The 24990-nt window shown below is 43.4% G+C and overlaps 1 protein-coding gene and 1 non-coding gene across 5 annotated transcripts in view; one reads left to right on the top strand and one right to left on the bottom strand.

The window, feature by feature from the left end:
* Positions 1 to 24626, bottom strand: part of USP54 (ubiquitin specific peptidase 54) — a 98948-nt gene extending 74322 nt beyond the window's left edge. For all 4 annotated transcript variants that reach the window (XM_049789082.1, XM_049789083.1, XM_049789084.1 and 1 more), the window contains exons 1-2: positions 24512 to 24626; positions 1013 to 1534 (exon numbers count right to left, since the gene is read on the bottom strand). In XM_049789082.1, coding sequence (XP_049645039.1) covers positions 1013 to 1159 — 147 coding nt within the window. In that variant the 5' untranslated portion in view covers positions 1160 to 1534; positions 24512 to 24626. The remainder of the gene's footprint in view (positions 1 to 1012; positions 1535 to 24511) is intronic.
* Positions 20623 to 20729, top strand: LOC126031540 (U6 spliceosomal RNA). Its single transcript, XR_007503374.1, has one exon. It is a non-coding gene; the product is annotated as a U6 spliceosomal RNA (small nuclear RNA).
* Positions 24627 to 24990: the final 364 nt, after the last annotated feature.

Here is a 24990-nt window from a genome sequence, read left to right as displayed (position 1 = left end):
AGCTCTGCTAGGCCAGCCCTTATGGTCCCCGACACCTTGCGGAGGGAGCAGCTCCAACACTCCAACCCTAGCACTGAACCTGGTGGGGGACAAGTCTTAGTGGATGTGGTCCCAGCCCTCCATACAGTGCCTTGGGAGCCCTCCTCCCCCAGCACAAAAGGAACTTTATGGTCCACCAGCACTATTCAAGCAAATCTGACTGATACTAATCCTGAGTCCTGACAGGAAAGTTCAGAAGGAACGGTGAGATAAACAGGGAGACCAGGCACCCAACAGGGTGAACACTAAGAAACCATCTAACACGGGACAAGAAAAGAGACCTGGGCCCGGAGAGATAGCACAGCAGTGTTTGCCTTGCAAGCAGCCGATCCAGGACCAAAGGTGGTTGGTTCGAATCCTGGTGTCCCATATGGTCCCCCCGTGCCTGTCAGGAGCTATTTCTGAGCAGACAGCCAGGAGTAACCCCTGAGCATTGCCGGGTGTGGCCCAAAAACCAAAAAAAAAAAAAAGAAAAAGAAAAGAGACCTATAAGTCTTTGAAAGAAATTGGTTTTCTAGGCAAGACAATAAATAAGGGACAAGATGACCACCTGACCAACACACCACCCCTCAGGTGGGAACAGACTAATAGTTACAGTTTTGATTTCTTTTTTTTTTTGCTTTTTGGCCATACCAGGTGGTGCTCAAGGGTTACTCCTGGCTGTCTGCTCAGAAATAGCTCCTGACAGGCACGGGGGGACCATATGGGACACCGGGATTCGAACCAACCACCTTTGGTCCTGGATCGGCTGCTTGCAAGGCAAACACTGCTGTGCTATCTCTCCGGGCCCTACAGTTTTGATTTCTACAATCACTATTAATATTGCATTTTACAAATAAACTTGCATGAAACCACATAGACAAACTTAAGAAAAACATCTTTGTTACTGACCGCAAACAGAGTTGGTCACATATTCTATCTGAAACAATGAACAGAAGTGTCCAAGTTTCCCCCATAAGAAAGCCCCCCTTACCTGCAGGGCACTGTTCAGGAAGCAACTATTCTGCCCCGGCTGGTTGCTGAGGCCTTTGCTAGGGGCTATGGAGGTTGAGCTCCGTGGTGTAAACATCCCTTGAACACTACCACGACCCCCTGAAAAGTAAGTTCTTTTCCAAGACATCCTTATTCACATGTAGCCTGGAAACACACCGCTTTTCCGTCTTTTGTGGAGGAGTTTCTATGGCTGAAGTTCTAAGTACGAAGAGAATTGGGAATTTCTGGAGTTGGTAACTTTTCTGTCATGGATAAGAAAGACAGGTCACCAATCAGCCGGCTTCCACTTGCTCCAAACAGGGGCCCAGATTTAGCATGGCCCAGGACTGACAGAAGTGGAGAAACCCTCAGTATAGATAAGTTCTATTTTTCTTGAACTGCCTCTGCAAAATTCTGGTGAAGCAGCAGGAATTCTCAGCAACAGCAGCATCCAGGGACCATGACAGGATGGATTCTTGGAGCTCGATGAGAAGGTTGCTCCTTCTACGTGGAGATTCTTCAGCTGCAAAGAGAGGCAGATAGATTACCAAGAATAGAACCATGAATCCCCGTATCCTTCCAAGGCTTTGTACCATCATCCTCTGAAAGAAAAACCTGGGTTCTAAGCAAATGACAAGAGAATCCACATACCTACAAGACGTGTGTGTGTGTGTGTGTGTGTGTGTGTTGGTCGGTCTGTATGTCTGTCTGCTGCTTTTGAATATACTCCAAACACTTTTTGCTCCAGCTAGAACTTTGGAAAACCTCATCTCTTCTTTTCCTCTGTGACTAGAATAGCCAGCTATGCCACAGAGTGTTACAAAAAGGGGGGGAAAAATCAAGAGCTGGTATCACTTAATGACTCTCCTTGCTCCATGCTGCTCTGCCAAGACCAGTGTTGCCTCACCTCTCACTCACTCTAAACTGGAAACCTTGGCAAACAATAGGAACACACACATACACCAAAAAGAGAAATAAGTGAGCCAAAAAGCACAGAGGAAAGGTAGGAATAGCTTCACACTCACTCTAAACTGGAAACCTTGGCAAATGAAGGGGAAAGAGAGAGAGAGAGAGAGAGAGAGAGAGAGAGAGAGAGAGAGAGAGAGAGAGGGAGGGAGGGAGGGAGGGAGGGAGGGAGGGAGAGAGAGAGAGAGAGAGAGAGAGGGAGGGAGGGAGGGAGAGAGAGAGAGAGAGAGAGAGAGAGAGAGAGAGAGAGAGAGAGAAGTGAGCCAAAAAGCACAGAGGAGAGGTAGGAACAGCTTCATTCTCAGTTAACTTGTATCTTTTATAGAAGAAAGTTGATCTGGCCAGAAATGAGAACCAAAGACAAAATCAGGCTCAGGGGAAAAATGCCCAAATGAGCACATAGCAAACTAGGAGCTGGGGCAGGAACCTTCAGAAGCTGTTAGTAAATAAAATCTCAAAGATGCTTTCCACTCTGAGAACAGGAGAGCCTAAAGGTCTGCTCCTACATCAGGTGTCCCTCCACCCCCACCCCAACATCAGAGCAGCGCAGTCTTCCCAGCCCCTCAGCGACCACCTGCCTCCTAATACTGCTCACCGGCTTCTCCCTGTTTTTTGGTTTTGGTTTTGGTTTGGGGTCACACCCAGTGGTGCTCAGGGGTTAATCCTGGCTCTGAGTTTAGGAATCACTCCTGGCAGGCTCAGGGGACCATGTGGGATGCCGGGGATGGAACCCAGGTCAGCAGTGTGCAAGGCAAATGCCCTTGTGTTATCACTCCAGTCCAGACTTTTCTATCTTAAGTCAAACAGGCAAAGAGTCTTACACCAGCCCCCTCCCAAATCTGACTACGGGTTTGGGTGTTGTGTTTTTGTTTTCTGAAATGAAATATACAACTATAGAAAAAAAAAAGACAAGAGTCAAGCTATTTATTAGTCTCTGTTCTAGTAAAATGACCCACTTGTGGAAAGAAAACAATTCAGTAGCAAATGATTGAGAATTAAATTTCTCCTATGCTATTTGCTTGTTTGTCAGCATGTTTTCTTTTTGCCAGAGGGTATGAGATATCATTTGGGTTTCACATTATTTAATCTTTACAACATATATGCTAGGAACTTAAAATTCATGGTTATCCATTGACCAACATTAATTTTCATCTAATTGAAATACTAGGAAGGAGGGTTACAGAGACAGTACAGGGCTAAGACATTGCTTTGCATGTGGCAGACTCTGGCACAGTTCCCGAGCACCACCAGATGTGATCCCTCAGCACAGAGTCAGAATAAACCCTGAACACTGCTGGGTATGGCTCACAAAAGAAACAATAAAACAAATATACAAATGAAGCTAGTGAAGCAACAAGAGAAACAGAGAGCCCAGATCCTTCCTTGAGAGAAATGTTCCTGAGTGCTAGCTCCAGTTTTCCTATAAATTTGCCATAGCCACATAGGGAAAAAAAAATTTAAATGTTAAGTGTTAATTTGGTTTCTAATAGTTCTTCAAATTTCTCTTTTCCTTACTACCCATATGAACTACCTGAAAAGAAATAAATACATTAATATCTCAATCACTTCTTGGATGAGAGAGAGACAGAGACAGAGAGACAGAGAGAGACAGAGACAGAGAGAGACAGAGACAGAGAGAGACAGAGAGAGAGAGAGAGAGAGAGAGAGAGAGAGAGAGAGAGAGAGAGAGAGAGACAGAGAGAGAGAGAGAACCAGAAAGGTGGTTGCTTTGTAGGAATTCCTGCTGGGTTCTTGGCCCCTGAGCACCATCAGATAGAGCTCCAACCCTCCATGGTCACCTCAACCTTTCTCTGCAAGGTCACCTAGTATTATCCACCAGAAAATAAGGTACAGGAACATTGCACAAGGTTGTTCTTTCCTTCCTCTGAATTCCCAAACTATTTATAATCTGCCTGTCACAACGAAAGTATTTGATTATATACTGCACTGTCATGGCATTGTATTTTTATTACTCTGTATTTGTTTTATGTGGGATCACTCACATCACCTGAATATGACTATATAAAATAAAATATTAGCCTGTGTCAGACATGTATTAAACATTATGCTTACAATCGTCATTTAGTTTTCACAACAGCTCTATCATATAGGTACTCATAGTTTTCTTTTATGGAGCTGGGGAGATAATACAGGGGTTAAGACACTTGCTTTATATGTGGCTGATCCAGGTTTGAGTCTCATCACTATCCCCATACACGCACACAAAGCATAAGAGGGCCCACTAAAAGTTTGAGTGGCAGAACTAGAATGGTGGAACCAGTATGCTGTGCCTTTATTCTATATTTTATACTATTCTAAAATAGCAGACCCTGTCCTAGTCACAGGAGGCACTCAGGACATAGAACCTTCTGGAGACACATCTCCCAAAACAACTCTAAGACCCTCAAAAGTCCACACCCTCACACACACCCCACTTGAAGCCAATGAACCACCTTCAACAAACTACGCCACATTCCTCCAGCTCAACCACAGGGAAGGAATGATGAGGGCCCTGCCCTACTGTGCTTATACCAGGAGGCATTAGGCAAGCAGGTTCCTCAGCTCAGGAAATACAAGGGCAGAGGCAGGACAGAGGAGGAGAGGCCTGAGCTCTGAGCGACAGCAATGTGTAGAATGCAGGAATAAGTTCTGACTTGTTCTCTGGGTACCAGAAACTATAGGTGAGTAGGACTGGAGCCATAGTACAACAGGCAGGTCATCTGCTTTGCATGCAACCAACCTGAATTCCATTTCTGGTACCCCATAGGGTCCCCCAAACCTGCCAGGAGAAATTCCTAAGTGCAGAGCCAGGAGGAATCCCTGAGTACCACTAGATCTGGCCCCAAAACAATATAAAATGAAGAAGCTAGGGGCCAGAGAGATAGCATGGAGGTAAGGTGTTTGCCTTTCATGCAGGTCATTGGTTTGAATCCCGGCATCCCTTATGGCCCCCCAAGTCTGCAGGAGTGATTTCTGAGCATGGAGCCAGGAGTAACCACTGAGCGCTGCCGGGTATGACCCCCCCCCAAAAAAAAAAAAAAAAGAAGAAAAAGAAGAAGCTAGAAGTGAGAGGCAAGAGAAGTAGAAACAAATGACTCACCCCTCAAAAAATACTGATGGCAAAGGTATCACTTCAGTTGTAGATCTAGCACCAAACCACATAATTCTTCTCCAGTCTCATCTGTTAAGGATATAGGCGAAAGCAAATCAAAAGTTCTACTCAGGGGACTGGAGAGAGCATGGAGGTAAGACATTTGCCTTGCATGCAGAAGGACGGCAGTTCAAATCCAGGCATCCCATATGGTCCCCCAAGCTGCCAGGAGCTATTTCTGAGTGTAGAACCAGGATTAACCCCTAAGCACTGCCAGATGTGACCCAAAAACAAAAACAAAACAAAACAGAAAAAGTTCTACTGATATAGCTATAATGACTGATAAAAAGGGGGAAAAAAACCTTCTTATGTATTAATTATTTAATGGGGGAGGAAAAAGAGCACTTTTGTCATTCTAAAATTGTTCACACACAAAAGCATATGGCAGGCCAGGGAGGTGGGTTAAAGGGCAAGAGCACTTGTTTTGAAGATAGGAAGGGGGCTCAACCTCTAGAGGCACTGGCTGCTGCCTCCAAGAACTGCCAAGTATTGGGCAAGAGGAATTGCACAGCAGGTAGGGCTTTTTTGCCTTATGGATCACCATAGGCAGTTGTGTAAATCAGGACAATTACCATATATGAATGCAATTATACATGTATGTATTACATAGGAAGTTCAATATATGACAAATATATGTACCTGTATGTGTGTAAAAGCATAAAAGCCTGGCAAGAGTTATAGAATCAGTAACAATGACGAACTCTAAGGAAGGCAAGAGGGACTGGGATGGGACTGGACTGTTCAAAGGGGACTTCAGTTTCTCTGAAATAAATTAATTAGCTTTTAATAAATAACACATATGTTGGCTGGAACAATAGTATAGTGGGGAGAACATTTGTTTGCCTTGCACACAACTGACCCAGGTTTGACCACTGGCATCCCATATGGTCCCCAAGCCTGCTAAGAGCATTTTCTGAGTTCAGAGGCAAAAGTAACCCCTAGAGTTGCTGGATGTGACCCCAAAACAAACAAAACAAAACAAAACAGAAAAAGAACTGTCAAGTATGGCTCCAAAAGTAGAGGGAAAAATACACATATATATAAAGGTATATTTTTCCTGGGCCGGAGTGGTGGCGCAGCGGTAGGGTATTTGCTTTACAAGCAGCTGACCTAGGACAGACCAAGGTTCGATCCCCTGGCATCCCATATAGTCCCCCAAGCCAGGAGCGATTTCTGAGTGCATAACCAGGAGTAACCCCTGAGCATCACCGGGTGTGGCCCAAAAATCAAACAAACAAATGAAAAAAAGGTATGTTTCCTTTACTCTCTCTGTCTCTTCTTATATAGTCTTTGAGCACCACTGGGTGTGGCCTAAGAAAAAAATAGGGTCAGAGAGAAAGAGAATACAAGGGTTACCATACTACCTTCCCTGTAGCAGACCCTGGTGAAAATCTAGGAGTCACATATGGTCCCCTGGCACTGTGAGAAGTGATCCCTAACTGCACCAGGAGTAAGCCCTGCCAGGTATAGCCCCCTTCTCATACACATAGAAAAAGAAAGGAGAAAATCAAGAGGACAAAATGAAATAAGCTTGAATACACTCTCTCTGAATAGGAATTATCACAAGAGTATAAAGTCATGTTTAAGCAAAAAGTGCAATAATAATTGTGATATAATACAAAGCAAACTAGTTCTAGACTTAGTGTCAGAGAACAGGGTCCAACTGACTGCTATGAATAATCCCAAATCATAAAGGTGTCTTGAATGTTGCTTTTCAGCAAAAGTGTGATATAAAACAGTTACAGAACAGTGTAAAACAGTGAGCTAATACCTATTTCCACGTAGTTGTTTAATGTGATCAGCATGTGGTGAATAAGTGTTCACTGAATGAGTAAATGCTATGACTAAAAGTAGAAAATTGTGTTTTGAGCACTCATGGTACAAAGGTTGTGAGACCAGAAATAAATTAAGTCTTCTAATTGTATAAAAATAACAATAGACTTACACAGGATAATGATGTGTTGACACACTAGCTACATGCTTGGAGAAACACTTATATTTGACAATAATTTTGCAATTATATCTAAGCTTGGGCCAGAGAAAGAAGCAAATTACATCCATACATGCAGGAGGACTGGCCTGAGTGTCAGCCCCAGCACCACATAGGTCAGTCCCCTGAAAACCACCAGGAGTGACCTCTGAGCACTGCCAGATGTTGTCCCCAAAGTAAATTAATTTTTTTTTTTTTGGTTTTTGGGCCACACCCGGTGACGCTCAGGGGTTACTCCTGGCTATGCGCTCAGAAGTCGCTCCTGGCTTGGGGGACCATATGGGAAACCGGGGGATCGAACCCCGGTCCATCCACGGCTAGCGCAGGCAAGGCAGGCACCTTACCTTTAGCGCCACCACCCGGCCCCGTAAATTAATTATTAAAAATAAAATAAATATATATGTAGTTTGACTTAAAAAGGCAACCAAACAAACCAAACAAGGAAAAGAATACATGAGACAGAAAGAAACTACAGAGATTGAGACATCTGCCATGTGTCTGATCCCAGTATGATCCCTAGTACCACATATAGTCCCTGAGCACCACCTGGAATGACTTGAGTATAGAGGCAAGAGTAAGCCCTGAGCATAGTCAGATATGACTCAAAACCAAAACTAAGCATCTAATTTAATTTAAAGGAAACAGAATTTATTTAAAAAGCTATTAAGGGGGCTGGAGAGATAGCACAGCGGTGTTTGCCTTGCAAGCAGCCGATCCAGGACCTAAGGTGGTTAGTTCGAATCACAGGGTCCCCCATATGGTACCCTGTGCCTGCCAGGAGCTATTTCTGAGTAGATAGCCAGGAGTAACCCCTGAGCATAGCCAGGTGTGGCTCAAAAAAAAAAAAAAAAGAGCTATTAAGAATTATGTTCAGGGGCTGGGAAGGTGGCACTAGAGGTAAGGTGTCTGCCTTGCAAGCACTAGCGTAGGAAAGACAGCAGTTCGATCCCCCGGCGTCCCATATGGTCCTCCCAAGCCAGGGGTGATTTCTGAGCACATAGCCAGGAGTAACCCCTGAGCATCAAATGGGTGTGGCCCAAAAACCAGAAAAAAACCAAAAAGAATTATGTCAGGGGCCAGAGAGACAGCACAGTGATAGGGCATTTGCCTTGCATGCAGAAGGACGGTGGTTCGAATTCCGGCATCCCATATGGTCCCCCGAGCCTGCCAGGGGCGATTTCTGAGCATAGAGCCAGGAGTAGCCCCTGAGCACAGCAAGGTGTGACCCCCCCCCCAAAAAAAAATTTATGTTTTGTGATTAATTAGGTAAATAAAACCATGAAGAGCATTTTCATTTCTAATAAGGGATTAAAACACAGGGCAAACCAAACACAAGAAAGTCAAATTGTTGGGCAACAGATTAGCAGGAAAAAGTTGCTGTTATTTCTAGTTTCTGCTGTTCTAGAAAGCCAGTTTACTTGGAATTTACTTAAGAAACAGTACAATAGGGCTCGGAGAGATAGCACAGCGGTGTTTGCCTTGCAAGCAGCCGATCCAGGACCAAAGGTGGTTGGTTCGAATCCCGGTGTCCCATATGGTCCCCCGTGCCTGCCAGGAGCTATTTCTGAGCAGACAGCCAGGAGTAACCCCTGAGCAACGCAGGATGTGGCCCAAAAACCAAAAAATAAATAAACAGTACAATAAAAAAAATAGTACAATAACCTCAATGCCCTGTAACAGTCTGCAATCAATATTTATAAACCTAACCTATAGTCCTAGCTCTGTGCTCACAAGTGATTTGGGGACCGTATGTGGTGTCCCCATATCATATACAGGTTGGCAAGATGCTAGGCAAATGCCTTAACTCCTGTATTATATCCTTTGGGTTCAAATTGATGACATCTTACTGGTCTTTGTAGGAATCAAAATCTAGGTGGCAGAAGCAACACTTCAATGAAGTGGAGCATGTGGTTTACATGCAGAAGAAGCCTGGGGTTGGACCCCTAAGTATTACCAAGCGTGGCCTCCCCAATACCTTACTTACTTTTAGCATGCAACATGCTAGGAAAAATATCTGGCATATGACAATTGTTACATAAATACTATTGTTACTGTCACCTTTCAAATATTCCTTCCTCATAAACTCTCATAATGGGAGTAACTGGGGAGATAGCTCAAATGGGTGAGGTACAGGCCCAAGTTCATGCTTCAGAACAGATCCCTCACTCAAACGCACCAACCTGACTTCATGGACTCTTCACTTCCTTTTGTTTTGTTTTGTTTTTTTTCTCTTTGTTTTTTGGGCCACAATCTGTGATGCTTAGGTGGTACTCCTGGCAGACTTGGGGGACCATATGGAATGCCAAGGATCAAACCTGGGTTGGGTGTGTGCAAGGCAAAAGCCCTACCTGCTGTGCTATCACTCAGAACTCTGGAATCTTCACTTTTTTTTTTCCCATTTTTCGGCAACACCCACCAATGCTCAGGGGTTACTCCTGGTTATGCACTCAGAAATTGCTCCTGGCTTTGGGAACCATATGGGAGACCAAGGGATTGAACCGCGGTCCATCCTAGCCTAGTTCACGCAAGGCAGATGCCTTATCGCTTGCGCCACATCTCCGGCCACTAGAATCTTCACTTTCTAAAGAAATCTCCTCATTTCAAACTGTATCAGTTAGTTCCACATACTTTTCTTTGCTTCACTTTTCTGAAATCCCTAATAGCACATGGAAGGCTTGATGCTACATGAGATAGTAGATGAATAAGAAAATGAGAGGATGAGTAAATTCAAAATATGAAACATAAACTACCAGCCTGCCTAATATTCATTTGCCCTCTTCTTTGTACCTTTCTTAAAAGATAGAATTCTCTGGGCCTGAGACATCAGACATTGGGGAGGGTGCTTGCCTTGCATGCAGTTGACCCAGGTTCAATATCTAGCACCACATGATCCCCTGGACACCAGGGGTAATCGAGAAGCAGAGGGCTAGGAGTAATCCCTGAGTACCACCAGGTATATCCAAAACAAAACAAACAAAGCCGGAGAGATAGCATGGAGGTGAGGCATTTGAGCTTTGCATGCAGAAGGTCAGTGGTTCGAATTCTGACATCCCATATGTTCCCTAAGCCTGCCAGGAGTGATTTCTGAGCATAGAGCCAGAAGTAACCCATGAGCACTGCCGGGTGTAAACCAAAATCAAAAAAACAAAACAAAACAAAAAAACTTCCTGTTTTACTTTATCTAGGACCTCACACAAACAAGCCCAGAGCTCTAACTTTAAGCTGCATTCTTAGCCTCATATTTATTTACTTTATTGATGTGTAACTAATATGCTAGTTTCAGGTATACAATATAGTATTTCAGTATTCTATACATTGATCAGTACATTTAGTCAACATTGATCATTACATACAGTTAGAGTTTTTCCCCTGGTAAATAAATATGAGGCCAAGGATGCAGGTCAAAGTTAGAGCTCTGGGCTTGTTTGTGTGAGGTCCTATATTTGAGTCTTAGCATTGCCAAATAAATAATAACATAAAATAAGAAGTCTTTTTATTGTGTTACTCTAAGTTCTGAAAAAGATACCTATATTTTACTAGTCTGAATAGACTGAGAACACAAAACAAACCTGTACATTACTTCTCAAGCTTCACTGATGTATACCTGACAGATGAAATGGGAATATATTGAAAGAACAAATATGACATGTGCATGTATTGTGAAAGGAACCCCACAATCAAGTTGACAACTGAGAAAGATACATGAAACTAAAAGCTGTTTCTCCCTGTCATAAATTCTGTTTTATTTGGGGGGGGGGGGTCACAACCAGCAGTGCTCAGGGTTTATTCCTGGCTCTGCACTCAGAGCCTGGCAGGCTCAGGGGACCATATGGGATGCTGGGGATCAAACCCAGGTCAGCCACACGCAAGGCAAACACACAACCTACTGTGCTATTGTGCCAGCCCCCTTCTTCTCTATGAGACTTCCACAGCTGTGTTCAGGGTGCCCAGAGAACACCTTTGGCCACACTCAGTCCAGATTGGGTTTGTCAATATGATGGCTACAGGTCCATACCTAGCAGTGTTCTGGGAACAATGCAGTGCTGAGGACCAAATATGCAAAAAGTGCTCTTCAGATCCCAGAGTCATCTACCCAGCTACAGGGTTATTCATGTGTTTAGTTTTAGAATTCACTTTGCTGTTGTTATCTTGGGGCTATACCCAGCATGTTCAAGGGTTACTCCTGGCTCTGCACTAAAAAATCACTCCTGGGAGATGCTGGGAATTAAACCGGAGTCAGCCACATGCAAGGCAAATACTGTACTCCAAGCTCCCAAATTTTATTTTTTCTTTTTTGGTTTTTTGGTCACACCCAGCAGTGCTCAGAGGTACTGCTGGCTCTGCACTCAGAAATCATGACTGGCAGGCTTGGGGGACCATATGGAATACCAGGGATCAAACCGGGTCCATCCAGGTCTGCTGCGTGCAAGGTAAATGCCCTATCACTGTGCTATTGCTCTAGCCCCAAGATTGATTATTTTTATTACTAAGATTTTTAATTCATTGAGAGTTCTTTTTGTTTGTTTGTTTGTTTGTTTTTTGGTTTTTGGTTTCTGGGTCACACCCGGCAGTGCTCAGGAATTACTCATGGCTCTAAGCTCAGAAATCGCCCCTGGCAGGCTCGGGGGACCATATGGGATGCCGGGATTTGAACCATCGTCCTTATGCATGCAAGGCAAACGCCTTACCTCCATGCTATCTCTCCGGCCCCTTGAGAGTTCTTTATGTATTAGTATATATCAGTCTTCACCTAATAAGATTATTTGAAAATGGGCTGGAAAGATAGCATGGAGGTGGGGTATTTGTCTTGCATGCAGAAGGACAATGGTTCAAATCCCGGCAACCCATATGGTCCCTTGAGCCTGCCAGGAGCGATTTCTGAGCGTGGAGCCAGGAGTAACCCCTGAGCACTGCTGGGTGAGACCCAAAACAAACAAAAAAACAAAAAAAACAAAAAAAAGATTATTTGAAAAATATTAGTTGGATACCTGGTATTCACATGAACACACACACAAAATTTGTTTTTAAGTATGTAACTTGCTTTTTTTGTCTTAACAATATCAAAGGGCTGAATGTCTTAGTTTTAACAATGTTTAGTCATTTGAGAGGGGGGTCACACCAAGCAGCACTCAGGGGTTACTCCTGGCTCTATGCTCAGAAATTACTCTTGGCAGGCTCAGGGACCATATGGGTTGCCGGATTCGAACCACCAACCTTCTGCATGCAAGGCAAACGCCTTACCTCCATGCTATCTCTCCGCCCCTGCTTAGTCATTTTTATCTTGTCACAGAATGTGCTTCTCATGTCCCACTAAAGAAATCTTTGCCTTAATAAATAAAGCTCACAAAGATTTTTCTCTTGGGTTTTGTTCTAGAATTTGTTGTTGTTGTTGTTTTTCATTTTTAGGTCTGGTGGCACTCAGGGCTTACTCTGGCTCTGTGCTCAGAAATTACTCCTAGACTCGGAGGAACTTATGGGATGCTATGATTTGAACCTGGGTTGGCCACGTGTAAAACAAATGCTCTCTTCATTGTACTACTGCTCTGGTGCCTGTTCTAGAAATTCTATGATTTAAGTTTGAATTTATGTTTATGGGGGCCAGCAGGTAGGGCTCTCGCCTAAGTGGCCAATCCGGGTTCAATTCCCGTTCCCTATATGGCGCCCCGAGCATCAGCAATATAGACCCTTGCCTGCAGAGACAGGGCACAAAATATAACAAGAACAGATCTAAACATAAATTCTTCTATTTACTATTTATTTCATCTTTATTTGGAGGGGTTATGGGAGAGGTGTGGGTCAACACCCAGCTGCACTCAGGCCTTACTCCTAGCTCTATATGCTCAAGGATCACTCTTAGCAGTACACAGGGGACCAGAGGAGGTGTAGGGATCGAACTCCGGTCAGTTGGATTGGGCAGCATTGACTTCACTGTACAATCTCTCCAGTCCTGTTTTGGGAATCTTGGTTCTCCTTTATACTTTCTTAATCATGACTCCCTAACTCCTAGAATTAGCAAATAAAAATGTTTTTTCTAGGCAGTTTTTTAAATTGTAATTAATTTTTAAAATTATAGTATCTTTACTTAAGCACCATGATTACAAATATGTTTGTAGTTGGGTTTCAGTCATAAAAAGCACACCCTGCCCCTGAATTAGCCAATGTTAAAAGCTCTGTATGAACTTTGCAGTCTCTAGTGACAGATTTGAAACCAGAAGCCAAAATTCCCTGAGAAGCATGTTCTTTATCTTACTACCTGTTTCCTCTTGTAGTAGAACCGATCCAGGGATTGTGTCAGCTTGTTGGCAACCCCAGTGCAGGGCCTTCCTGTGCACAGACCAATAGCCCCTCATGAGTGAGAGGACAGGAAACAGTGGGGAAAGACCTTTCTGCACATCTCCATGAAGGGAGATTTATCAAGAAGCCAATAATAATCACTTCTTATTACTCTGTCGATTGTGCAAGCACAATACCTAGTTTTATATTAATTTATCTCCCCTAATAGAGGGCTTGCCAGGCCAGGGGGATAGTTAAAAAGGCAGAGCATGTGGCTGGCATATAAAAAGAAATCTCTGAATTCAATCTCCAGTACCTACAACCCCCACAAGGCCTAGACCACCATTAGAAATGACCCCTTTGGGGACCAGAGAGATAGCACAGTGGTAGGGCATTTGCCTTGCATGCAGCCAATTTAGGATGAACAATGGTTCGAATCCCAATATCCCACATGGTCCCCTGTGCCTGCCAGGAGCGATTTCTGAGTGCAGAGCTAGAAGTAGCCCCTGAGTGCCACCAGGTATGACCCAAAAACAAAACAAAACAAAACAAATGGGATCGTGGGGCTAGACTACACCTAACAGTGCTCAAGAGTTACTTCTGGCTCTGTGCTCAGGATCATTCCATGCAATAGATACTCAGGGAACCATATACTGTACCAAGACTCAAACCGGGCTAAGCCTGATAACAAGGCAATCACCTTAACCCCATACTATCTCTCTAGCCATATACAAAAGTTTTAATTAAGAAAGATTCCTGGCCAGAGAGATAGCATGGAGGTAGGGCATTTGCCTTGCATGCAGAAGGACAGTGGTTCAAATCCCGGCATTCCATATGGTCCTCTGAGCCTGCCAGGAGTGAATTCTGAGTGTAGAACCAGGAGTAACCCCTGAGAGCTGCCAGGTGCGACCCCCCCCCAAAAGAAAAGATTCCTAAGGCCAAAGAGATGGTATAGCAAATTATACCTAATTGTCATTTGCCTTGGATGTACACAACTCAGATTCAATCCCTTGTACTACATAATGTTCCTAGAACCCTACCAGGAGTGGTCCCTGAGCCAGGAGTATGTCCTGAGCACAGTCTGGTATGCCCCATCCAAAAAACCAAAAAGAACTACCTAAATAATATCAGCTTCTGATCAATCCTACAGAATCAAAATCACATTATAGTATGATTACAATATGATTATCCCAGAATAACAGCATCAACAGCCCAGAAACTAGGCTACTTGAGTCCATAATGATAGTATAGAGAGTAGGGCACTTGATTTAAATTCAATTAACCTGAGTTTGATCCCTGACATCCTATATGGTGCCCTGAGCTCCAACAGATGTAATTCCTGAGTGCAGAGCCAAAAGTAACCCCTGAGCAAGCTAGATGTGACTCTAAAACAAAACAAAAAGAAACAAAACAAAAAACAAAAAAAAACAACCTAGGCTAGGGTCAGAGTGATAACACACTGGGGTGGCACCCAGGTTCAATCCCTCGTATCCTATATGGTCTCTCGAGCTGCCAGAACAATTTCTGAAGACAGAACAAGGAGTAACCCCTGAGCACCACTGGGTGTGGTCCCCAAATAAAACAGACAAGCAAACATTTAGGCTATTCATTACATGCTACTTTTAAAAAATGACATCAAGGGGCAGAGCAGTGACGCAGCAGTGAGGCATTTGCCCTGCAAGTGGCTAACCTAGGAAGGACTGTGGTTCCATCCCCTGGCATTCCATATGGTCCCCCAAGCCAGGAATGATTTCTGAGCCCATAGCCAGGAATAACCCTTGAGCATCACCAAGTGTGGCCCCAAAAAAAAACAAAACAAACAACAAAAAAGACGTCATTTAAAACTTCTATTAAATTCAGTAATGCCAATAAAGTTATATTGTATTAAAACACAACTGCCATTCATATACATTTTGCTAACACTAAACAGAACTATATTATAGATATAGAGTTGGTGCACATTTGAATATTGCACACTTGGGACTACTATAATAATTCGCCAGATGCACTGCCCAAAGAGGAAATGAATGACAGAGATGAATTTAAAAGACCACAGTTTACAACCACTACAAGCTTGGTTCAGGAAGCGGATGACCTTTGAGGAAAAAAAAAATCTACTTCCCCATAGTAATGAAAAACTGAATCTGATTAGTTCACAAGGAGGAAGAATCACAGGCATTGTAAATGTTCTGCCATGTTTCTTAGGCCCAAGCCATGCACCAGGCTTCTGCTGTAGTTTCCCTAGTTAGCCTTCACTTGGTGTCTTCACAGTTTCTCTGAGCTCTGTTTCAAGGAAGAAACTAAACTGAATCAAACAAACCAACACAAACAAAAACAAGGGCCAAACAGATAGCACAGTGGTAAGATGTTTGCCTTACACACAGCAGATCCAAGATGAACGGTGGTTCGAATCCCGGCATCCCCAAGCCTGCCAGGAGCAATTTCTGAGCGCAGAGCCAGGAGTAACCCCTGAACACTGCCAGGTGTGACCCAAAAACAAAAACAAACAAAAAAAATGAAACAAAAAAACAACTCTTAGAACACACATTTTGTGCTCTGATCACAAAATCACAAAGGCCAAGTGCTCCTGCGCAAGCCCAGCGCAACACTGGCAGTTCTGCGGTTTGAGTCTGGAGCACTGCTGTCTGTGAAGCCAGAACCACGTGCAATTTCAATTCATAATGCAGCCAGGTATGTGCAAGGACTACAGCAAAAACGTGAATAATGAGGCAGGAGCGATAACACTGCAGTAGAGTGATTGCCTGGCACACGGCCTCCCTGGGATGAACCCAGGTTTGATCCCTGGCATCCCATATGGTCCCCTGAGTCTGCAGGGAGCAATTTCTGGGCACACAGCCAAGAGTAACCCCTGAGAGCTGCCAAGTGTGGGTGGGTGGGTGGAAGGAGGAGGAGGAGGAGGAGGAGGAGGAGGAGGGAGGAGGGAGGAAGAGGAGGAAGAGGAGGAAGAAGAGGAGGAGGAGGAGAAAGAGGAGAAATGAGTGAATAACTCCCGGCAAGGACTGAAACTAAAAAAAAAAAAAAAAAGATTTGCCTGTTATGAGCAGGAAGTGTGAGCCGTGATACTACAGTGACATTTGGGTGCCGGGGTGTCCCCTGAGCAGAACATGTGTGTCGTAACTCGAGTGCAAAGTCCGTCGGCAGCACAAGTAAAAGGAGCAACACACTTGGTGAGCACCTCGACCATGTGTGCAACCCCCAAACAAGGCAACAACAGTGACACAACCATGGGAAGGGACAGAAGAAGCATTTTGAGTTTTTTCTAAATGTGTGAGCTATAGAAAGAGAGAGAGAGCACAAGGGGTAGGGTACCTGCTAGTAGACAACTGACCTGGGCTTGAATATTGGCACCACATATGACTCCTGAGCGATGCCAGGAGAGATTCCTGAGCAAAAGGTCAGGAGCAAGCCCTGAGCCCAACAGGGTGTGGCCCAAAACCAAAAATAAGAAAAAACTCAAAGTATAATGAGGCATCTAACATTTGTATCCAAGTATCTTCACTAAGATATTATTAACTACAAAGGGAAAGACAATCACTTCACAGTGAAGAAACAATGCAGATACCACAGCCAACATCCCCAGCAACAATATACAATAACATCACGAACTGACAGTGATATTAGCACTGAAAAACACATTGTTTCTCAGGCATTCTCTCTTAAACCACAAAATCTCATCCCTATCATGAGAAAATATAGGATATATCCTGTTTAGGAACATCTGACAAAATAAACAATATTCTCCCAAAAAGTCGAGGATATAGGGGCCAGAGCAATGGCACAGCATGCAGGGCAATTGCCTTCCACATGCTGCACAGATTCGACCCCCAGTACTCCTGAGCAAGGAATTTTTTTTTTAAGTCTTTTTTTTTTTTTTTTGGTTTTTGGGCCACACCCGGCGGTGCTCAGGGGTTACTCCTGGCTGTCTGCTCAGAAATAGCTCCTGACAGGCACGGGGGACCATATGGGACACCGGGATTCGAACCAACCTTAGGTCCTGGATCAGCTGCTTGCAAGGCAAACACCGCTGTGCTATCTCTCCAGGCCCGAGCAAGGAATTTTTAAGTGCAGAGGAGTAACCCCTGAACTCTGCTGGGTATGTCCTTTCCCATCCTCATCCCCCCAAAAAGCCAAGGATATAAAAGACAAAGATTGAAAAACTTAAGAAAATATGAGACAAAAGGGAAAAAGTTACAAAAATGCATTGTGGGGGGACTGAAAGAGGGGGACACAGCCAGACTTTGGTCCTGCACCCCCATATAGTCTCTGGAGTTCACCAGGAATGATCCCTGAGCACAAAGGCAGAAGTAAGCCCTGAGAGTTGCCTGGTGTGGTCTCCCTCCCCCACCATGGGATAAAAGGATAATTGAAGAGCCCTGGGTTAGAGGAACTATCAACTGTGACTCTAGTAGCTGAACAGTTTGAACTGGACTGAGGAACAGCTAACTCATTCCTAATCTGAAAAGAGGGATGGCAGATTTGGATTTCTTCCCTTTGGTCTCTTTTAAGGCCATTCGTTCACCAAGGTTCAGATCTGCACCACGTGACTAACTGCCAGGCCTGCAGCCTGGTAGGCTGTGGTAGGCTCAGAGAAAGTGTTCTGAACTCCCCTTCACAGAAAGTCAAAAACAGAATGGGGCATCCCTTGGACTGAAGAAGGAAAGTTTCCTCACTGACAAATGTAGCAATTAGTAGATTATTCATACATTTCTTTCATTCACCTATTTTATTGCTAATAGAGGGGGGGAAAAGGCATAAACAATCAGTACACTTAAGAGAAAAAAAACAACTAAGCCTGTTAACAGATCATTTTTCATATCGACTTATAGTCATGCTTGTGATTTTTCTATTAGATAATTTATATCCATATATTCTGTCAGTAAAATTATTAATTAATAAGATGAACTAAAATGACTGGCACTTGCAAAACGTTGGAGATTTTGTGTATATGGACTATATTATATATTCCTTAAAGATATTTTTAATTCCGCACAAAGGCACAGAACAGGCACAGAACAATAAAAAGGTTAGCTCAAAGAGAAAAAAATATTTGTTTCAAGGAATCAATACTCAAATCAACCAATTATGACATTCAGATAAATTTAGACCCTCCTTGGAGGCTGGAGAGATAGCATGGAGGTAGGGCATTTACCTTGCATGTAGAAGGACAGTGTTTCGAATCCCGGCATTCCATATGGTCCCCTGAGCCTGCCAGGGGCAATTTCTGAGCAAAGAGCCAGGAGTAAGCCCTGAGCACTGCCAGGTGTGACACCCCTCCAAAAAATAATTTTAGACCCTCCTTAAATAAAAGGATTTAATTAAAGACCCTGAAATATTGCTGGAATTTTTCTAATGAAAATTATCAATGGAACCATATTTGTTCCTGATTCAAGTTTGGAAAAGAAAGGAGATAAGCATCTCAACCATTAAAAGAAAATGAAGCCATTTTTTGATTTATGACCTGGTTATCTTTTATTTTTTTGACCTGGTTATCTTGAGATGCATATATTCCCCAATGAACATAGTTACTCAACTCAAACAATTTCCTGAGGGTTGGACTTTGGCAGGCTCACATTATTACATCATGTACAACAAGAATTAAATGCTGATAGCAATAGAAAACCTTACTTTTCCTTTTATAGAAATTTAGAAAACTGCTATTTATAGCAATTTTACAATAAGACTCATTAATCTAGAAAGACAGTAAAGGGTTAAGGCACTTGCCTTACAAGTGGCCAGCTCCATTTCCATACTCAGTACTCTATATGGTCCAGGAGAACTGCCAGGAGTAAGCCCTGAGCACTAATGGGTGTGGACCCAAAACGAGAAAAAAAAATTTTTTATGCACCAAGAAAAATTTTTTACAATAAAATCAGTTAGAAAGAAAACGACCAGGGCCGGAGCCATACAGTACAGATACAGTACAGCAGATAGGGCATTTATTTGCCTTGCACATGGCCAATCCGGGTTCAATCCCTAGTGTCCCATAAGGTCCCCCTGGAGTCCACCAGGAATAATTCCTGAATGCAGAGGCAGGAGAAACATCTGAGCACTGCCAGATGTTCCCCACCGTCCTCCCAAAAATTAAAAGAAAGAAAAAGACCGGAAGACATGTTTACTGTGGAATCACCAGTGAAGTTCAATAGTCAGGAAATGGCAACTGCAGAGTTGTAAAAAAAAAAAAAAAGACCCAGAGCTGTAAAGATAACTGCTGACTACTAAGGGAAGCTGAGTATGAAAGAATGGAGTAGTTAAAAGTGCAGCCTCTGCTGGCTCAACTACACTGAATTAGCAGAGGAAACAATAGGCTCGTGGGTAACCACAGGTCTCAATTCCAGAAACTACAATCCGGATTAGAAAAATAGGAACCAAGCAGAGTCAGCAGGGAAAATAGGTCTGGACTCCACCAATGGGCAACTGTATATTCTCTTAACTTACTAAAGGCTCAGGTCCATCCATCAATAAAATGAGATTATTAAATAAATTCTACCAGGGCCAGGAAAGTGGCTCAAAGGGCAGAAGTATATGCTTTGCTTGTGGGAGTGTAGATTTGATCCCCAGCACTGCATGGTCTTCCTCAGACCATGGATGTAGCCCTCCCCCCAAATAAATCAATACATAAAATCCATCTCCTAGGATGGCTGTGAGAATCTGGGGAGGGCAGTGGTGGGATAATCCTCAACACTTGCTCATTAAGGTCAAGAGACCACTGGAATCAGTATCACCTGAATTACATGGAGGCAAAAGCATAAATACTTTTAAGTTACTACAGGAGGAAATTAATATTAATCTGCATTCCAATCTTGCTCTGTCATTTTCAGGCCACTCACTACATGAAATAAAAAAAAAGCTTTTTTGGGACTATTCACAAAATTATATATAATCAAAATACTTAAGATCAAGAACCAAATAGAAACTTCATAAACAATAGCCATGATTATGACTAACCAATTCTATGTCAGTGTCTCCCCACCTTCTACATTTTTCCCTCAGACACACAAAGACACATGTACATCTACTGTGAGAATTCCATGAGGGCCAAGGAAAGGGACTGAGGCTTGGGAGCACATACTTGGTTTTGTATGCAGAAGCACCAACTTCAATCCCAGCATCACATGGTCCCCACCTCCAGGTGTGGCCTCCCCCAAAAAACTGAAGGAAGATTTAATCTATATAAATGGTCATCATTTTGTTCAATAAGAGATATACTTTCGTGCTTGCTTCGGCAGCACATATACTAAAATTGGAACGATACAGAGAAGATTAGCATGGCCCCTGCGCAAGGATGACACGCAAATTCGTGAAGCGTTCCATATTTTTGTTTGGCAATGTTTGGGCCTCATGTTTGCAATTCATAAGCTGAGCAGTCTGAGGTTTCTTGTGATTTCAAATTCTCTAAACAAACTAATTATATCAATAAATATTGACTTATCTTCTAAAAAAAAAAAAGAGATATACTTTCTTCTCCATGTCCATCTTCCCAGTACTAACTGGGAATCCTTTTCCCTAGTAACACTAGTGACAATCTCTAGTATTCACGATTAGTAATCCCTAGTAGTCATCCGAGTAATCCTTTAAACTCAGAAAACCTGTTTCAAGGGGCCAGAGAGATAGCACAGTGGTAGGAGATTTGCCTTGCATGCAGCCGAACTAGGACCAACAGTGGTTCGAATCCCAGCATTGCATTTGGTTCCCCTGTGCCTGCCAGGGGTGATTTCTGAGTGCAGAGTCAGGAGTGACACCTGAGAGCCGCCAGGTATGATCCCAAAAGAAAGAAAACCTGTTTCAAGAAGTGACTGAGGCCAGAGCAATAGCACCGCAGTAGGGTGTTTGCCTTGCACATGGCTGATCCAGGATGGACGTTGGGTCGATACCCGTCATCCCATATGGTCCTCCAAGCCAGGAGCAATTTCTGAATGCATAGCCAGGAATAGCCTGAGTGTCACAGGGTATGACCCAAAAAGCAAAAAATAAAAAAAAAAAAAAAAAGAAAGAAAGAAAAGTTATGGGGCCAGGGAGAGAGCACAGCAGTAGGGCATTTGCCTTGCATTTGGCTGACCCAGGAGGGACCTGGTTCGATTCCCAGCATCCCATATGGCCCCCCACTCCCACCTGCCAGGGACAATTTCTGAGTGCAGAGCCAGGAGTAACAACCCTGAGCACCGTGGGATGTGGCCCAAAAACCAATCAATCAATAAATGAAGATATTTTTTTAAAAAAAGTTAAAAGAAGTGATGACTCGTAATAGTCAGACCTTTCCAGCAAGAAATAATCCTTTCTTTTTATTATTTTATGAAATTATTTAAGCACCGAGGTTAAAAATTGCTCATGGTTGAATTTTAGTCATAGACTGTACATTATCATTCACCAGTGTACATTTCCCGCCATCAAAGTCCCCAGAGAAATAATAATTTCTATTAACTAATTTCCCATAGGATTATCTAACTACTGCTCTCTACAAACTAGGAGTTAATGTCTCCTTCCCAATCACTTCACTAATGAGTACATAATCAGCACCTTATTGAAATATGATGTAGGCAGCTGCATTATCTCCCATTCCACATAGTCTCTCTCAACACTTGTTAAACTAGAGAATAAACAGGACTTGAGTGTGGCTCAGTGGCACAGCATATCATAGACGAAATGAAGGTTTATGGGGTTTTTTAGTTTTGTTTTGGGGCTGCACCCAGAGGTGCTCAGGGGTTAATCCTGGTTCTATGCTCATAAATTACTTCTGGAAGGATCGGGGGCCTTATGGAATGCCATGGATCTAACCCCAGTTGGCCATATATGAGACATATATGAGACGCCCTCTCCACTGTGCCCCGTAAGAAGAGCCATATCTTGGCACAAATTACAACTCCAACAGAGGCATGACTGCTCTCTTCCATGCGTGGGCTGCCTGCACCAGACCTAGATAGTAACTAGACTGTGTCTGACATGTCCAAGAATCAATGGAAGAAAAATCTTCTACATTATGGCAAGCAGGGCAAGTACCGTGTTCTTCCTCTGTGCTGCTTTTTATAGCACCAAACAAGTACCAAGTGATTAAGTCTAGCATTATTCTCTGGTCCAATAACTTACACCCAAAGGTTTTTTTCCTTAATTAAAAAATAAAACTAGGGGCCAGAGAGATAGCCAAAAAAAAGCAAAAACAGAAAACTAAAGGTTTATTTTTTAGTTCAGTTTGAGGCTCTGTGCTGAGAAATCACTCCTGGCAGGCTTGGGAGAATTTATGGAAAGCCAGGGATCAAACCCAGATAAGGCAAATGCCCTATCCACTGTACTATCTCTAAGCCCCTAAACTTAAAGCTTTTAAAATATACCTTTTATTTTGACTATCTGTGACTATGGGTGACTTGTTAATCATTCAAACACACCCAGTATGATTTCAGAAAAACCGGCAATGCAGGCGGAATGGCTCTCACAGAGGAGACACCAGGGACGGCCACCAGAGACTGCTGGGTGATGCATCCTGGTGGGGAGCATGGGCACTGAATGGCACAAGCAGGTCCAGTGGGAGCCAAGCACATGACCGGGACAGGGACAGAGGAAACCAAGGGCAGAGGTATTTAGGGTCAAGGAAACAGAACAGGCACAGTGCTTGCCTGACGCATGGACCACATGGCACCCAAATGGTCCCTGAGTACAGAGATAGGAATAAGCCCTGAATACAGTTGGCTTTTGACCCTAAATTTCCAAGCCCACAGAAATGGAAGAAGGGCATCTAAAAAGAGCACTCGGGGCCTCCCAGTGCCCCAACAAAAGCAGCTTCCACACTCCAGTTTCCCAGACTTGGTCCACATCCTAACAGGATAGGGCAGTTCACCACTAGAGTCTGCAACAAATTCCTTTGTCTCTCTGGGTCTTCCAACTCATGGTCATGGTCACAGCAGCCCAGGCTTAGCGAACACCAGGTCTGTGCTGAGTGTGGAGCACACAGGCGGTACTGTCTTCTCATTCTGACAATCTGTCACATGTGAATTTTTTTCCTCAGCGTGCAGGAAAAACAAGACTACGTTCTTCCTGGTTATGATGCATGACAACTGTCCCCCGCAACCCCCCACCCCAGCAGAACACTACCAACCCGGCACAGTGGTATTGGGAATTAGAGGCAAATACGAAACTCTCAGCATTAGGAACTCACACAGGCCACATAGTAGAAGCTCCATAAATCATTATTGTCCTTTCATTTAAGTAAGTGACCCAGTTGAACGGCAATCAAGTCGCATGGGTAAGCTTCCCCCAACAATCTAACAAAACAACACCACTAGAAAACCCAAGGCTCACAACTTACAACTGTTTAAAATACCAAAGAATCACCCATCCAGTTCAAACACACACAGACACACACCAAAGGAAAAAAGTAGTTCATTCTGAAAGTGATATTTGAACAACAATTTAATCTGAACAACAAATATTAAATACTTCACTTTCTTTTTTTTTTTAAATACTTTACTTTCAAAAAAAATTATACTTCTCAGACCCCAACAGCACAGGTACTCCCAAATGTATCTCGTGTCTCCAAAATATTTCCCAGAAACATCTGCTACCCTTAACTACTCAGCAAACCATTTCCCAGAATCGACAACATATTGCCAAAATCTTAGTGAGTTTTGCCAACATCATTCTGCTGATAGGAAAAATGAAGCATTCTGAATCTGGCAGCAAATGATACTTTCCAGCTTCACCACAGAAATAATCTCTCTTCTTCCTGATTACTTCCAATGTTCTGCTGTTTTCGGGATGCCAATGCTGAAAGAAATCACATATTTCTCCTTTTTGAAGTATGTCTAAAATACAGCACCTGCAACTCTTGACTTTTACACTAATGAAAAATATCAAGAACATCTATGAGAATTATTTTTAAGTCATAATTCCAGTGCGTGAATAAACACTCGGGAAAAAAAATATCAAATTCACAAACTCACAAAGAGAGGACAGAAGAACAGAAACAACATTGAGCATGAAAGGAGGTGCCTGAAAGTTAGAAGCGGCCCAAAAATCTCAGTTCCAAACTTGGCACTGCTGGGTGAAGAACAACATCTCACAAACACTGACTCGTGCCCAGTATACCTCCAGCTAAAGAGTCTGATACGTACCTACAGCTCCCTCCACCTCCAGCAATAAGCCTCCCGGCACTCCCTGGGCATTTGTGGGGCAAGTGATAGAGGAATGGGGAGGGCCCAGGGATGAGCTGAGTTGTGGGGAGGGAAGGGTACAGAGGGAGGAGACAGCCGTAGTTGGTAACAATGGGAAATTGTGAGTCTAAACCACAAAGTCTTCCCGAAGAATAGGATGATGGGGGAAAAGGCGATTCTCTTTCCCACCTCCCCAGAATCAGGAACTGACACATCACAATGCCGAAAAAAAATACAGGCCTCACATTAAATGCAAACAAAATAAACACAAGAACTCAAAGCAACTTAAAAGTACAGAGCAAAACTTCATAGGAGACTAGAGAAAAACAATTTGGAGGCTATTTCCTCCAGGGACATTCCTGATGACAAAGGTCAGCAGCAGAACAATAAGGCTGACTGGATGGCAGCTGCTTCCAAGCCAGGGGCAGCCTGAAGGAACA

The sequence above is a fragment of the Suncus etruscus genome, chromosome 15 (assembly GCF_024139225.1).
Source record: "Suncus etruscus isolate mSunEtr1 chromosome 15, mSunEtr1.pri.cur, whole genome shotgun sequence".
Taxonomy (NCBI): domain Eukaryota; kingdom Metazoa; phylum Chordata; class Mammalia; order Eulipotyphla; family Soricidae; genus Suncus; species Suncus etruscus.
Note: the sequence above shows the minus strand (reverse complement) of the source record. Positions and strands in the feature narration are given on the sequence as shown.